At 30.1% G+C, this 16,684-nt stretch overlaps 3 protein-coding genes across 8 annotated transcripts; 1 reads left to right on the top strand and 2 right to left on the bottom strand.

Moving 5' to 3' along the window:
• Positions 1-370: 370 nt before the first annotated feature.
• On the bottom strand, positions 371-2,428 carry LOC105200065 (alpha-endosulfine). Its single transcript, XM_011167442.3, has 3 exons — positions 2,063-2,428; positions 1,435-1,554; positions 371-1,329 (listed from the first exon to the last, which is right to left on the bottom strand). The coding sequence occupies exons 1-3, from the start codon at positions 2,102-2,104 to the stop codon at positions 1,159-1,161; spliced, it is 333 nt and encodes a 110-aa protein (XP_011165744.1). The 5' UTR covers positions 2,105-2,428; the 3' UTR covers positions 371-1,158.
• A 461-nt stretch (positions 2,429-2,889) lies between these two features.
• Positions 2,890-8,961, top strand: LOC105200078 (LETM1 domain-containing protein LETM2, mitochondrial). The gene is made up of 7 exons (XM_026138669.2): positions 2,890-3,421; positions 4,502-4,965; positions 5,033-5,203; positions 5,719-6,033; positions 6,120-6,590; positions 6,682-7,122; positions 7,325-8,961. Exons 1-7 carry the CDS (start codon positions 3,361-3,363, stop codon positions 7,727-7,729), a joined length of 2,328 nt encoding a protein of 775 aa, XP_025994454.1. The 5' UTR covers positions 2,890-3,360; the 3' UTR covers positions 7,730-8,961.
• On the bottom strand, positions 5,027-16,617 carry LOC105200068 (ras-related protein Ral-a). 6 transcript variants are annotated; one of them, XM_039452028.1, is made up of 7 exons: positions 16,483-16,617; positions 15,150-15,255; positions 14,786-14,905; positions 14,376-14,584; positions 14,008-14,182; positions 13,321-13,437; positions 11,275-11,951 (listed from the first exon to the last, which is right to left on the bottom strand). In XM_039452028.1, exons 3-6 carry the CDS (start codon positions 14,888-14,890, stop codon positions 13,321-13,323), a joined length of 606 nt encoding a protein of 201 aa, XP_039307962.1. In that variant the 5' UTR covers positions 14,891-14,905; positions 15,150-15,255; positions 16,483-16,617; the 3' UTR covers positions 11,275-11,951. The 6 variants fall into 6 exon arrangements, 5 of the variants coding, with proteins under 5 accessions (XP_039307962.1, XP_025994456.1, XP_011165751.1 ...); XM_026138671.2 differs by lacking the exon at positions 16,483-16,617 and adding an exon at positions 15,868-16,134; XR_850946.3 differs by lacking the exons at positions 13,321-13,437; positions 15,150-15,255 and adding an exon at positions 5,027-5,168 and having other exon boundaries at positions 11,783-11,951; positions 16,483-16,601.
• Between the last annotated feature and the right edge of the window lie 67 nt (positions 16,618-16,684).

The following is a 16,684-nucleotide window of genomic DNA, read 5'->3' as shown; positions in this document are numbered from 1 at the left end:
TATATGTAATTGCATATTTGAAATATATATTTTATTACGTTAAATATATATATAAATATATATATATATATATATATATATATATATATATATATATATATATATTAAGTATATTTCAATATATACATATTAATAAAAACTTGGCAGTAATTCTAAAAAGAAAATTATATTTAGACAGAATCTTTTTTGCAAACAATAAACACATTTTTCTCAATTTGTATAAAATCTTTGAATTTTGATCGATATTGATCAAAGTCACCACAAAGTAAAGAATTTTTGATATTTTTTTTTTTTTATTTATGCGACGCTATTGTAATGAAAAGTAATGTAATAATTGTAATGGGAAGGTATGAATAAATGATAAAAAAGATTTTATAGAGTTGCAATATATTACTAAATGTAGTTTACAATAAGCAAAACTGTAGTTAAGTTTAAAATTATTATGTTCATACTAGAGATTTTTACAGTAAATATGGCTTTTCATAAGAAAATAGTCTTACTAAGAGCGCATCACAGCAGCTTTGGAAATGCAGATCTGTATACTCTTACTCTCAATCATGCACAAGTGAATTATAATCAAATTATAGTGATTACACATCACCAAGATAAATTTTCCTGCTGTTACATATTTATTATTACTCCTTTACTTATTCTCACACATTCTCAATATAAATTTTTACATATGTGCACGTAGAATGCTAATTTATTGCTGGCTAACAATATAACTTGAATACATGTGCAATCTTTATATCTTTAACTCTTTTAATTTTTTTTTTCTGAAAATCGGAATTAATTTCTAAAAAAATATCCAAAGTATAGACAATGAAGAAAAATATAATACGTCAAGCACACTTAGTTACTTTCATATATTATAAAAGTTATATAGCACTGTGGCACATACGTATATAGAACACTGTTTTTAATAATATTACCAGATGCTATTTTGAGAATAAACCGACTATAAATTAGTTGGTTTTCTCAAGGTATGAAAATTTTGTGATACTGTAAAATGTTTTGTGGAAGATCCTGAAAATATCTTCAAGTATGTAAAATTATATAAAACTGCCAATTATAATTGTATCATGTTACTCTAGCATCCAAATATAAAGCTAATTAACAAAATGTATTCTGAGAAGTGATAAAGTAATCTAGCAGATTTTATGATGTTGTCGATGTATTGAATTTTTGTTGGATAATAGATGTTTTTCGCTGTGGTACTGTTTCTGGTGTTGGTATAGCGTCTCCTGTTGGCAGAACACCAGCTGGCTTTGGTTTAGCTGTGGACTTTTGTTTTGCCATTTGATAATCCCCAGAATCAAAATATTTTTGCTGAAAATGTTGAGATTAATCACTTGAAGAAACCATGAAATTTACAAAAAAAAGCTATCTTTATTAAAGAAACTATGCAATCAAAATTGGCAGATTGACATTTACCCCTTTGGCTAGCCTCTTCTGCAAAAACGCAGAATGACCGCCAAATGGTCGACCAGCTGCATTTGGGAACTTTGCTTTTAATTTTGCTTCCTCCAACTTTTCTATATCACTCGACGACAGCTATAACAAAATCTTTTATAAAGGTCCATTCATATACATGTAATTATATCCTCTTTTGTACAAACAAGCAATTCTATGCAAATAGAATTTGAAAGATTATGTATGTGCTTCAACTTAGGCTTTTCCTGAGTCTTCTACTAAAATTCATGTTCATTGTTATATGCAGCACCACATATTTGTTTCAATGTCATACAATCTTGACATTTATGCAAAAGAATTTATTGCATAAGTAAGCTACAGACAGATATACATCTGTAAATATTTGTGTATAAAAATAAAGTGCAAGATAAAAAAAACTACTCCAATCAATCAATCAATTATAAATAAAATAATGTGCAACAACTTTCAAATGAAAAATGTTGCTCTCTGTGTAGTAATGTTCCGATAAGTCATGGAAAGAATTTGTAGTTTCTCAACACGCTAATTTTATATTAAGCTATGTTATTAATTAATTAATCCTTTTCGGATTTAATCGCTCATCGTCCGATTGGTAAATGGCGCGACTTACCTCCGTAGTTGGGCTCTGTTCATTCGTCTGATCGTCGCTCATCTTCGCAAGTTTTTAAAACACCTTGCGTCAGCAACCGCTCGTCTTCAGACCAGTTACCTTCCGAATACTAATTTCGACACTAACGTATATAACGTACATAAGCTAAGTGAACGGCGCAATAACGGGCAGCGTCTCTCAATCGTTTCTTCCGCCGTGTTTTCCAGCCGACAAGGTGGACGCGTGCACCGGAGTAGATCGACCACGATTGTCAATGAGACTGTTTTCATACACGAACGGCGAAAACAGCGACGGATCGGACGGATGACGGACAGCGTCACATGCAGGGCTTACGTTCCCGGGTGACCGTTACCGACCCGCCGCGCGGCGGCGGGTTTCCATCGCGCGATAATATCCGATTCCTATAGAGCGACTATGACCGACCGCCGATTAATTTAATTCAGTATTTTATTGTTTAGAACAAAATTTCTAATTATATGTATATAGAGCGTTGTCGTTTGTCTAATTTAATTATCGACCTAAATAACAAAAAGCTGATTAATGAGCAAGTTCAGGCCAGCTAAACTGCTCGTGGAACGATAAAGTGATTGGTTTTCCTCTAAATCCAACAAATCATGCCGGCTTGAACTCGCTCAATTCTAATATTAACAAAATAAAATAATTTATTTAATTACCTATATTATTTAATCATCCATGTGTGTTTCTACTAATGTAGATTAACTTTGATTTATTGTCCACGAAGAAAAATGTAAAACGACGCGCAATTCTCAAAAAGAACAAACCTAACGTAACTCATCATGAGGACATGACGCGAAAGTTTCTCGTCTCGAATTTTCGCCATTCTGCGACAATGGCGCCAGCTGATCTTCGACTCGAGCTCGAAACTTCCAAAGTCTGGCTGAGTCTCGCCAAGTCTCGCTGAAACGTGAATGTGTTCGGAAGTTTTGTTCGAAAAAAATTTTTTGGGGAGATTTTGATTGCTGACGCAATTTACGTATTGCATTTCAAGACCTACGGACTCGACAATTATATGAAGCAAAGAATATTATTTTATAGTCGTATCCCCGAAAAGTCAAAGTGGGGACGGGAGAACTACAAATAAACCGAACTGAATTGAACTGACTCGAGCTCCACTCAAGCTATGTTCAAAGCGGTTGGCGGTGTGTGATAGACGTGACCGACGTGACTTGTCGCGTGTTCGTATCAGTTCACGTGTGTTCACACATGGTACTTGCAGCGAGACAGCACGACGACGGTCCTAAAGTATTCCGGGCTAATTGCGGAGAGAGTGACACGCTATGAACGCGTTAGTTTACACGAAAACGATGATTGCCGGTCACGGTGGAGTCATCACTCGACGTACGTATCACTGTGCATTACTTCACGTCCCATTTTAGATCGGCATGATTTTACACGATAACCTGCTGTCTTACCATAGATAATACCAAACCTACATTTATATAACGACAGATAATACACGCCTCGCAATGAAAATAATAATTCGCCTCACTTCGAATATCGTTTCTACAAATTTTTGTCCAATGGTTTATAATGCAATCACATTTAAATAAAAATAAAGAAAAAGAAACGTAGAGTAATTATTACGTTGTGTTATACGTTTTGAATTTTTTACACCATACAAATTTCTATTTGGCAAAGAGCGTATTATTATGATGATTATATTTTCTTTAAGAAAATAAAGGATAAATCTGAAAATTTTGAGGTTTTTTCCTACACATGATTCTAAATCAGTTTAAATTTATCAATTTTTTTCCATAAATATACTGAGAAAAAAATTGTTGACTAAATTGTTCAATTTATTTGAATTTCTTCAGTTGATATATTTATGTATTGAAATTAAATATATACGTAATTAAGTCAAATTGATGAATGCTTAAATAGATGTTCGAGTATTTTATGTATTTAAATCAAATATATAAATAGTTAAACTGAAAAATTTAATCAAGTTGAAAAATTTAGTCCAATTAATAACTTTTCTTAGTGTATTTGTTACACCATTAAATATTAGAACAATAATTAGAAAAGAATTACCCATAAAATAATGGACAACAGGTTAAAATAAAATTAAGTTTTTGAGAAATTTAAAAGACAATTATCCAAAATAATCCAAGTAGCAAGCTGACATAATTTGTCGTCATTAAAATGACAACAAATTACATCAATTTGCTACCTAAGAAAGGATTGGATATGGTTATTGTACATATTATCTATTCTATTGCTCCATCTTTCGATTAGTCGCGAATTTATTGTTAGTATATTTAATTTATTTTAATTTTTTTTATTATCAGTGAAAAGACAGAATGGTATTTATTATTATTAATCTTTATAATTTATACTAGTATTAAATGAGTTAAATAAGTTTTTCCTTTATACTTTGTAATTTTTAAATAATTAAGAACTTCTAATTTTGCATTTCAGGGTACTCCCCGTTTAAATTATGGTGCAATATGAATCATACGATGGGTAGCATAGCTCTAATTTATACCGACTTGAGAGATCCAAGAAGATTATTGCTGGAACCTATAGTATCACCAATGTATATCAATAATATTAATAATAAAAATATAACATACCTACAAGTTCGTACCTTTTATGTATCTCCAAGTTGGAGAGGTCAAGAGCCGTCGTCAAAAATAGAAGAAACAGTAAAATCCATCAAGGAAGAGAAAGAACTTAAAGATAAAATAGTAGACAGTGCTGTGAAGGATTGTGAACAAGCAAAAAAAGCTGTTGCTAAAGTCACAATATGGCAAAAAATTAAAGGCGAACTATTGCATTATTATCATGGGTTTCGATTATTGGGACTCGACATGAAAGTATCAGCAAAATTAATATGGAGAATTTTACATGGGAAAGAACTAAGCAGAAGGGAGCATCGTTTGGTATGTTAAATATTTAATTGTTACGTGTTATATTAATATTAAAATATTAATTACATTTTTCTGACAGTTAGTAAAAACAACCGGAGATATGTTCAGATTAATTCCATTCTCCGTTTTTATTATCGTTCCATTTATGGAATTTTTATTACCAGTGGCAATTAAGTTATTCCCTGGCATGCTGCCTTCTACTTTCCAAACAGCAACTGAAAAAGAAGACAAGCTTAAGCAGGCTTTAAAGGTATGAGAATATTGGATTTAAATTCATTAAAATATTAATTTAAGATATAGACTGCGTTTAAGCGATGCTGTCAAGCACTATTATTCTATTCTTGTCTGATAAAAGATAAAAATATAATGATGCAATAGCGTTGTTTCTCAAACGCAGCCATAGAATTTAATAAAAATTACGTGCATAAACATAATTTGATAAATATGATAAAAACTTCATGAGACATGCAAATAGCATATTTTGGTAAAAGCTTTATTAACACGTTCATGACGGACACATTTTCGTCTAATCATTTGTGGATGGCATAATCCATAGATCACGAGTTAGATGGTTACTAAATGTTACATTGATTATAATTAATGCACAGAGATAAGCATGCATGTTTTTAAGTCACAGAAATATTTATGCATAAAAAGTTCTTGATTGAAGATAGTCCAGCAGGAAAAAATAACAATGACCTGCATGATAATCACGCTTTCTTGAATGTCCTAAATATTATTTTAATAAATATTTTTTACATACAGGTCAAAATAGAAATGGCAAAATTTTTACAAAAAACATTGGATGAAATGGCATTGCAGTCATCAGATCACAAATCTCAGAAAGCTAAAGAGTTTGTAGAATTTTTCTACAAAGTACGAACAACCGGCACTGTCGCAACGAACGAAGAAATTATGAAATTTAGCAAAGTTTTCGAGGATGAAATCACCCTAGATTCTCTCTCACGACCGCAACTAATTGCTTTATGTCGTGTATTAGATGTGCAAACACTTGGAACTACCAATTTTTTACGATTTCTACTTAGGATGAGACTCAGAAGTCTTACTGCAGATGACAAAGTACGTTCAACAAAGTATTTTTAATTTTATAAAATTCTTTTTTTAAATCTTTGTTTAATATATCAAATTTTTTCGGTTCTAAATAGCTAATTGAAAAAGAAGGAGTTAATACCTTAACCAGAGCTGAATTACAACAAGCTTGCAAGGCACGTGGTATGCGCGCTTATGGATTGCCAGAGGGCAGATTAAGGGAACAATTATCACAGTGGTTGGATTTGAGTTTAATTAAAAAGGTTCCACCCTCTTTACTATTGCTATCACGAGCGCTTATGATACCGGAGACGGTACCTATGTCAGACAAGCTGAAAGCAACCATTTCGGCCCTGCCTGATGCAGTTGTAGCTCGTACTCAAGGTGCTATTGGAGAAAAAGAGGGCAAGCTGGATCATAAGACCAATATCGAGATCATAAAAATGGAAGAACTTAAAATCGAAGAAGAAAGAAAGGAAAAGAAAGAAGCTGAACCACAGCCTGTTCTGGAATCCACTACTAAAACAGATGAAATTACTACCACAGATGTCAAAGTTTTAGAACAAGCTTTGGATTCAATTGGTAAAGTGAGTAAACAATATTAAAATATATATATATATAAAATTATTCATATTTACAAAATTTTCAATATTATATGATTTTATTTTTTATTTATAGGATAATAAAAATATGGCTGTAGAGAAAGAGGAAATTAAAGAACTCAAAGAAGAAATGGCAGAATATCAAGAAGATATTAAAGAGTTATATCAAATTAAAGCAGAGGCAAAAGGTCAAGCAGATATAGAAAATATTAAAGTATCAAAAGGTGCTAATAGATTATTCAAAAAGGTTAACAAAATGATTTCAAAAATGGATGCCGTTTTGCTGGAGCTCGAGCAATCTGAGAAAAAAGTTAAACAAAGATTCAAGTCATTGGGTCCTGATGAGAAACGGGATGTCAAAGATGTTGAAGAATTAGTTAAAATAGATGAACTAGTTGCTGCCATTAAGCAAATTCAAAGTGTACCCGACGAACATCGTTTGAAACGCATAGCAGAAATTTTAGGAAAAATTGATGACGATCACGATGGTGCTATAAAAATAGAAGATGTCTTAAAAGTATGAGATAAATTATAAATTTTTATTAATTACAATAAGAGCAGTCAACATGCACACACACACACACACACACACACGCACGCACGCACGCGCGCGCACACACACACACACACACACACACACATATATAAAAGCAAGATTACAAAACTATATTTCTTCATGAATATATTTTTATTAATTGTATAATGCATATTTTTTACAGGTTGTAGAATTAATAGGTAAGGAAGATGTTAAATTAAGCAAAGAGCAAGTGAATGAATTGATAGAATTAATGGATAAAGAAGAAGTATTAGAAGTAGAGGAACAAATACAAAAATCATTAGAAAAGGATTCCAAGACATCCGAGACAAAAGAGAATATAAAAGCTACGCATAAATCTACGGTTCCAGCTACGCCGGTAACAACTGAGTCAGGATTTGGAAAAGAAGAATTAATAGACAATGCTGTTAGAGAATCCAGCAAAGCCTACGGAGGTCCCGAAGAAGACAAGCAGAAATCAGCTGCTGTTCTTAAAAGTAATTCCAAATCCGATGAGGTAAAAAATCCTCCAATTACATCAAGTGTTCCACCAACAGTGAAAAAAGCAGAAGGTTCTAAACAACTGTGATTAACGCACAATGGAATATAAATTAGTACATTTAATTATCAGTAATATTTTTACTGAAGTGATGTTTGATATGGATCCTCGTCTGTCTGTACCCCTCATATTTTTTAGGAAATTTTTATTTCTGCAAATAGAGTGCATAATACAATAGGAGAAAAATCTTATCTTAACATAAGGCACAAAGATGTTTTCATCACACATTGGCTATTGCAATTGTTTAATTATTAATATATTGTATATAGAAACTGTTGAATATACGTAATATATTAGCCATTTATAATATTTGAGTAATATTGATTTCTAACTTCACACATATGCACATGCAAAAACCCGAAGTTTCTCATTGAAGACTGTGATGCATTTAACAGCATCATTTGCATTACTACTTTTTATCCATAGCGATGTAATTTTGTTGATCATAATTGTTAAAACACTATTTTTGTAATTAATTGTCAATGTCGAAAAGAAAAAATAGAATATTGTTAGTCTAAACATTGACAACAAATTACATATATTTAAAAAATGTTTTCTACTACAGTACATTTTAATTTCAATAAGTTTACAGGGGATAAATCATTCCAACTATCTCAATATTGTATATTTATTAATACATTAAGCACACACCACTTGTAACTCAAAATAATAGTCTCCAATTGTATTATCTTGTAATTCCGACATTGATATTGCAAAATAATTGGCTATTTAATGAGTGACATAAAATAAATGTACAGTAATTTATAATATTATTTTCATTTATGAAAACCACAAACATACTCAATATAAAAAAAAATTGAGTATGATTTATATTACATAGTGCGTTAAATTTGCAAAAGAAACTTTGTTAATGGCATAATTCTATGTGAAAAGATGTTACATCAATTTCGGGGCACTACATGTATATAAACAAAAGAGAAATATTGCATATACTCTATAATATTAATTAGACAAAGACCACATCTGTATTATAAAATATGAATTCAGAAAGGACGTTCAGAGATCTATTTCTTTACTTCTGCGCATGAAAGTCTAAATGTACATATAAAAATATGTATTATTTTTTTAAATTTTTATAGAATGCCGTTCCAAAAGAAATAAAATTGCGAAATTAAGTGTCCTAAAAAATGAGAAGTTTTTATAAAATTTTGCTGCATCATTCTACTTTATTTGTTTTATTTCCTTGTATTTTGTTGCTTCTTTGCACTTTGCTGCAGAAATAATTAATTTTGAAAAAAAAATTTTGAATTTTAATATATAAATTCATTAATTATAATCCGTTAAATATTAAGCTTGTTCTTTGACTGTATCAGCTCAGAGTTTACCTTTTTTCTTCCAACGTGAAAGGGAAAAAATAAACTATGAGGTAATGCAACCAATTCAACTAAAAAAAAGGGGGCTTATCACATCATATTGCTATAAAAATCATTTTATAGCTATGACGTTTTACATACAATTTCAAAAAATAAAAGTATTTATAAAAAATTGTAATTCTTTATAAATAATAATCATTAATAAATATTTTTAGAGATATGGATTAAGAAAATGTGTACACAGAAATTATTGCATGACAATTTAAATTATTATTATTTCGTTAATTACGTCATCATAAATCTTAGATAAAATGACATTCATCCAAGATATCTATTCTCTATTTGTATTATAAAGCGTCATTGGTTAGATTCGAAGGTAAGAACCAATCATCTTTAATTATTATTTAACCATTCAGTAAGCACCTAGGTCATATTCTAGTTATACTGTTCCTAGGTGCTCCTACTGAAACCATATGTCCTGATACATTGCGTGATGGATTAGTTCTTCATTAGTTCTATTACTTTTACTCAATATAGGTACAATCTTTAATAAGACAAATTATTTTTAAATATAAATATAAGACTACTTATGTCAATCACAATGGATCTTAGTGCTGAATAATAATTTTTACAATCAAACTTATGCAAACTGCGCGCCAAATATTCGTCGGATTTGAAATAGCTATGCATGATACCAGAATAATTTAATAGTTATTTAATTATTTTTATCATACATATATAGAAATAAAATTGTTATTATTCTTTTAATTAAAAATTTTATTTATTGTTTAATATTAACACAAATGATCCACTTAAACTATCTTATCATCGAATTACGAAAATATATAATTTAAAAATTATAATTTGTTGTAAAATAATATAAAAGATATTTAATGTGTTGTATGTTTTAATAAATGTATTCTATACTTGGAACTGATTAAAATCGTTTGGATAATAATTTAATAGATAAATAACAGTTCGATAAATCATATCAATGTTACATAAAAAGGCATTTAATCTATGACAAAATAGCAGATCAAACATAGAATTGCAAAGATATATATAGTGGTATAGATAATGTATGATATATATATATATATATATATATATATATATATATATATACATATACATACACATAGATATACACACACATATATATACATATATCTGAATATTGTATATTTGGATCTAAATGTCGTCATAAAACTCTTCTAAAGAATCTTAGTTTCAAAGTTTGATTGACCTCGTTACATTAACAGTGAACACTTAAAAGGCACAATCAATGTCAACAGTACAAAAGTATCAAAATTAAATAGACAAATATTTCACTTTTCTTTTATAAGAAAACTACTATAACATACGCATTTTGCGAACTTTATATAATTACCATTCTGTAATACAATTGTCAAGTCACTTTTCTCTTCGGTCAAAGCTGTATTAAAATTGGTTTATGTATCTGTATAAATGCACCTCATAGAGGTAGAAGTTTTTTAAACAAGTGACTCTTAATTATGTGAATTAATTATACAATCAGTCTCTAATTACAGTCTAATATGTTAAACATAAAAAATTTGTTTTATTTTTACATCATGGCTTGATATTTCAGATGTGCGAGTAATGACAATAATCACGAATGCTAAATGCTACTGCAAAATCAGCCACTGATTATCTTTCATTATAAAAATTTAAGATTATAATAAATCAATGTTTTGATTATAACCTTCTATTTTGGTTTTGTGCCTAGGATTTATACTTAAAATCCTAAATTTATTATACATATTTGCACGCAAAATGCGATCATTTTTTTTGTAATAAAATCTAATATATAACATTTTATACAACAAAGAGAAATAATTATTAATGTGTTGCAACTGTGTTATAAAATTCACTCACACACGTTCGAGATATCAAACTGTTACACTATAAAATGCTGTGATAAAAATAACTATATAAAATAAAACATAGCGATACATTAAAACTATGTGAAATACATTCATATATATATATATATATATATATATATATATATATATATAAACAAATTGCTTACAAATTACAAGTTTTCATTACTTTACAGTGTTATGACTACTTTGATAAATCTGAACTTGATTCATCAAATCGATAATAAAAATATGTCAAGTATGTTGAATCCCATTCATACATTTCTATAGTTATATAGTTTTAAACACATTAAAGAGTGCTGAACTTATTAAAGGTTGCAAATAAATAATGCAAACGGCAACTGAGAATACAATTTTTATTTCAACATGAATGTAATTACATTATTTGCACAATTAAAAAAACAAAACAAAAGATCTTCATAAATCATGTATTGTTCACATTTTCAGTCTCCTCCAAATATATTATTTCAGCACTCTAAGGAAAAATAATTTTGCAAGTAATCTTGCACGCATCTTCATAACTTTGTGCCACTGAATGTTATAAATTTTGTTTTTTAATTCAAATTATATGTTACATAGTGATATAAACTAGAAAGTAATAAAATGTATTGCTATTAAACTTTTTTTTTAATAATTTTATAGAAAACAGGTAATATATGATGTCCTTGAAATATATATCAGTTGTATAATATTTAATATATATAAATATATTAGAATAAATTGTATATATATCTTGAGTTTCAATATATTCTGTGTATAATATAGTGAACAGCGAAGATTAAGAGCGTCAATTCACTGTAAAGTGTCAGAAAACTTTCATTTTTGTATAAATACAGTTCTCTTACGCTTAGTTTTCAATTATAGGAGTTGAACCTTCCGTAATATAAGCTACATATCGTTTTATGTTTGTTATAGCAAGATGCAGCACTTTGTTTCCTTATTACGTTCACTCCCATCTCCTTGGTTGTCCTGTGCCTTGCGAGCAGCTATTGCTCTCAATAAATCAAAGAACACCTGCAATGGAATGGAGCAGACATGTTTTTATTTATTTTTCTGTAAACTAATTTTTTGAAACTTGCACACATTGATAAATAAAAATTAAAATATATATTAATATTAAATTAAGAAAGAAAAAAAGACATAACCAATAATATTACAAGTAAATTAATATAGATATTTTTTCAAAATATTTTAATAAAATATTTTTAAAAAAGTTTATTTATAAAAAAACAATTTTTATTTTCTCTCGTTAATATATTTTTACTTTGTTTCTTTTAGAGAATATTTTATTGAAATACCATAAATAAAAAAAAATATTGTATTTACAGAATCTAATTTCAAGTTAGTTAATTTTAAAGTAATAAAAACATTTAAAATTATAATTCTGTATAATCAAATTAATGAGAGAAAGAATATTTATTATAATCAACAGCAATATTTTAAGAGTAAAATATTTGATGCTTTTCTGTTTTCTTATAATTACTATGTATTTATTTATAATATATAACATATATGTAGGTAAGTTATATGACATATAACACAGAACATTCTAACACCATCATTAAAAAAAAGCATACATGCCTTGCAAAAGCTGTGATAAGCTTTACAGATAAGCGGATATTTCAAATTTATTATGTGAATAACTAATAAATATTTGTAAACAACTTATTAAATGAAAGTATAAAATTTGGACATCTCAAATATCAATGAATGTAAAACGGAATTAAAATGGAGATAAAGCAATAAAATATATATATTTTTTAAATTAAAACAAATATGAAAAGTTAAATCTCCTGTGAATAACAATTCAAAATAGGAAAAACAAACTTGAGAGCAGTGTTTCACTAGATTCATGTTCCGAAAGTCTCCGATGTCTCTTTTCACGTTCCTTGAGATTACCACTTAGACTAAGGCGCTTTCGATATATCATGTGTAAGCTTGATTTGATCTTGTACGTTTTTGTAAGCGGATGTCGTAGATTCATACTCGGTAAAATTTGAATTATTAGTTATTTCGATGCGTTAAGTTTACGATAAAGCATATAATCTAATTGTTTGTTGTTACAGATTCTAAGATCTGTATACACTGGTGAAGACTATTTATTAAAAGTCGAAACGTTTGCTTTTATTTTGATCATTAGTTTTTGTTTTGATGCACAACATTCAGCATGGCTTTTAAATTCGTATTTCCTATTTTAAATATATTTTTTAAATTTAAGTTAAATTCTTTTTTAGTTTATTAACATAAAATATATAGGAAATGTCTATTAATATTACCTAATATTGATAAATTAAAACTCCCAAGATAGCAAATGCTGCAGTTACATCATCTTTTCTTAAATAAATTCTAAAATAAAATATGGTGCGAGAAAAAAATAGCAAACCTATAGAATAATGCACTTCTTTTTCTTCCTCTTGGTACGGTCTTTACCTCGACCATTGCTTGCTGATTTATCTTCAATTTTGCGTGACCTTATCTCACGCATCAAGTCGAAAAATACCTGCAAATGTGCAATGGATGCTGTCTCAAAGCTTTAAGGCATATAAAATGTGCGTTATAAAATAAACATTGTATTCCTCATATTCGTAAAAAAAAAAACAAAAAAAACGAGAATTGTGTGCAAAGGCAACAGCACAATACATGGTGATGTATAACAATTTATAAATATACAGACTGCAGAATTGTAAGCCTATTTAAAGATGCAATATTTCGTGCAATCAATTCATATGCGATACATTACATTGAAAAAAATAAAAGCAACAAGAAATATATATGTAAATGCATCTACGATTTAACTACACTAGTATGTATGTATGTATATGATTGATGAATAAAATGTTCTGCAGTGAAACATCTAGCATTACAACTATAATTAAAAAATTAATCCTACATGTTCTTCGTTTTATGAAAAATAAAACTGAGAAAAATCAGAATCAAAAAGTAATATTAGTTAGCTTTTTAATAAAAAAATAATATTAATATAAGAAAAAAATTACGTAAAATATTATTTTATATATAGATTGTCAGTAAAATAAAATAAAAATTATGTTACACACAATCAGCGTTTTACCTTGTCTACATTTTCTTTTGTTTTAGCACTTGTTTCCACATATGGAACACCCCACTGTTGGGATCTCGCTTGAGCTTCGGCTAAACTAACCTTTCTTTTTTCTTGTAAATCACTTTTATTTCCCACTAATAAAAATGGAATGTTCTCATCATTTTTTACCCTGAGAATTTGTTCTCTATGGAAAAGAAAACAGATTTTTTTCTATTCATATAGAATAAACAATCAAACAATACATGAAAAATTATCATATTGAAATTTTCTCTTCCAGTAATTTTATTAAACTAGTGTGTGTGTGTGTGTGTGTGTGTGTGTGTGTGTGTGTGTGTGTGTGTGTGTGTGTGTAACTAGTTTTATCAAACTTTACTGACCTAAATTCCTGTGTAGCTTGAAAACTATCATCTTCTGTTATTGAAAATACACAAAGAAACCCTTCCCCACTACGAAAATAATTGTCCCGAATTGCTGCGTAATCTTCTTGTCCTGCAGTGTCCAAAATATCTATTTGTACCTCTTCTCCATCTAATACAACTTTCTTTCTATAGGAGTCTGCTTTTGTAGGTTCGTAATCTTCAACAAACTGTGTGATTTTAACATCACAATTAATGTTATAAGAAATAGTTTTCTAAACTAATGTTTAAAAGAAAAATCTTAAAGTATCATTATAATGTTTATTAATAAATATGTAGAAATTGAAAGATGAAAATCATGTTAAGTTAATAATAATAAACAAGAATTATCTATCATCTTTTCTTATTTTTAAGTCATTTTCTTTTTTTACCTCATCATACATGAATTGTAATGTCAGGGCAGATTTTCCAACACCTCCACTCCCAACCATTATGACCTTATGCATGGCTTGGGTAGCTCCTGGCTTCCTCGACATTTTTGAGATAATTACCTTCAATTAAAATAAAGTGGTCACTAAATGTCCACCATATCTTAAAAGTGTAGAGTAATAGAATTTTGTTACTTGAACATTAAAGGCTTCCTAAACATAAAAGTACTTGCAACATAATTTATTTATATTATTTTCTATATTATTTTTATAAATCTTGCAAAAATCCACACACACACACACACACACACACACATATTTCCATTGCAAGAGAATAAATTTATAATTGTATATATATCTTACACACTTGTTCAAAATAAGGGTCTCTTTCTGATGGTTATCTTAATTAAAGCAGAGCAGAAACAACAATGGCAGGATGTGAGAATTATGTTGTCAGTATGAGAAATCTAAGCCTAGGATAAAGAGTATATAGTGGATAGTTTCATATGTGTGTGGTCTCCATTATAATATATTTTACAATATATCAACAAGTTTATTGCACTATTTTTTACATTTAAAACAAATAAATTAGAACACTGCTATCCCAAATTTGTAATTTTGGGTCTGACATATATTGACTTTTATTCCAATTGCCTCCTGTTTTTTCAATAAAGAGAACAAGAAGGAAGATAATAGACATGAACTACAATAAGTGTTAACTAGATTCTCAGAATTGCATATCTTGGACAGCAGATTTAGAACAGTTGGAATATCAGGGCACTATTAACAATAGGAAACCTTCAGTATTTATTTATATTATGTACTTGAAAGAATTATGTTATATTTTATCAATTTATATTAATATGCATAGATAATTTAAACTTGTGTTATATTCTATATGTGAAAAACAAATCAGTGATACATAAATCTTAGTAAGAAATTCAATAACAAGTTGTTTTTAATATTACAGCAAATAATGTCATAAATAAAGAGAAGGAGAAAGAGAGAGACATGTAATATTTTAGACACGCTATTGTCAAATAATAGAAATAACAATGTCAACCAGAGAAGAGCAATGAACTTACTAATCAAATTAAATTACACACCCACACGACACATGTTACTATTCGAGATTCGCCACGGTTTTCGTCTACGTGAACGAAAATCAAAGACGAGAAGTAGAAGATGTCAAAAAAAAACAAAAAAAAACAAAAGCGAAAAAGATACACGGGGGACACTTCGTATGTGACGTACGCTACTACCGCGCTCGGATTTTCCCCGCTACTTTTTTTCTTCCCTTTAACTCAACTCGCGCGAGGGTGCCGACGCGAACGTTATAAATAATTGCGACGAAACACGTAAGGAGAAGCACAGCAGGCCGCTGCCACCGCCGCCGCCGCCGCGCCCGACCTGTCGCGATTATCGAGCGGTGCCGGCCGGAGCGAGAGATAGGCCGAAAACCGTCGCGGAGTGTAACACGAGTAAACGAGAAAGGCGGTGCCGCGCACTCCTCCCAACTTCTCCACGAAGGATAGGCACGGATGCCGCGAAAGCCGAACGTCGCCGCGTCGTGGAATCCTGACGTGGTTTCCGTCGGGCGTTTCACGCGGAGGGACCGCTTCGCATCGAGCCGTCGCGCCGAGCCGGGCGAATCAAACGTAACATGCGATAACGAGGATGCCCGCCTCTCCGATAAATACCTCTGAAACTCGCGCAAATCGGGAGTGTCCCTGGCTCCGCTGATCGTTCCGCGTTGATCTCTCGCAGCCGTCACACGCAGTCACACGCGTTGGTTTACTTTCACGCGACCGGAATAGTTCCAATGATCGAACGCCAGCGGCGCCACGATCGCCGCTGTACACCCGAATGAATGGAGTGAACTTAGCCGATATGTCGGCTGCT

This window comes from Solenopsis invicta, chromosome 7, assembly GCF_016802725.1.
Source record: "Solenopsis invicta isolate M01_SB chromosome 7, UNIL_Sinv_3.0, whole genome shotgun sequence".
NCBI classification, from domain to species: domain Eukaryota; kingdom Metazoa; phylum Arthropoda; class Insecta; order Hymenoptera; family Formicidae; genus Solenopsis; species Solenopsis invicta.
Note: the sequence above shows the minus strand (reverse complement) of the source record. Positions and strands in the feature narration are given on the sequence as shown.

Bases quoted from the DNA above. Each gene is read 5' to 3' on its own strand.
- LOC105200068 (XM_039452028.1), bottom strand. From the start codon at position 14,890: ATGTCGAGGAAGCCAGGAGCTACCCAAGCCATGCATAAGGTCATAATG. The intron at 14,183-14,375 runs GTCAGTAAAGTT...TCTTTTCCATAG, and splicing joins CAAGCTACACAGGAATTTAG to AGAACAAATTCTCAGGGTAA. The intron at 13,438-14,007 runs GTAAAACGCTGA...GCACATTTGCAG, and splicing joins CAAAAGAAAATGTAGACAAG to GTATTTTTCGACTTGATGCG.
- LOC105200078 (XM_026138669.2), top strand. From the start codon at position 3,361: ATGAACGCGTTAGTTTACACGAAAACGATGATTGCCGGTCACGGTGGA. The intron at 4,966-5,032 runs GTATGTTAAATA...TTTTTCTGACAG, and splicing joins GCAGAAGGGAGCATCGTTTG to TTAGTAAAAACAACCGGAGA. The intron at 5,204-5,718 runs GTATGAGAATAT...TTTTACATACAG, and splicing joins AGCTTAAGCAGGCTTTAAAG to GTCAAAATAGAAATGGCAAA.
- LOC105200065 (XM_011167442.3), bottom strand. From the start codon at position 2,104: ATGAGCGACGATCAGACGAATGAACAGAGCCCAACTACGGAG. The intron at 1,555-2,062 runs GTAAGTCGCGCC...ATTTTGTTATAG, and splicing joins AACAGAGCCCAACTACGGAG to CTGTCGTCGAGTGATATAGA. The intron at 1,330-1,434 runs GTAAATGTCAAT...CAACATTTTCAG, and splicing joins AGAAGAGGCTAGCCAAAGGG to CAAAAATATTTTGATTCTGG.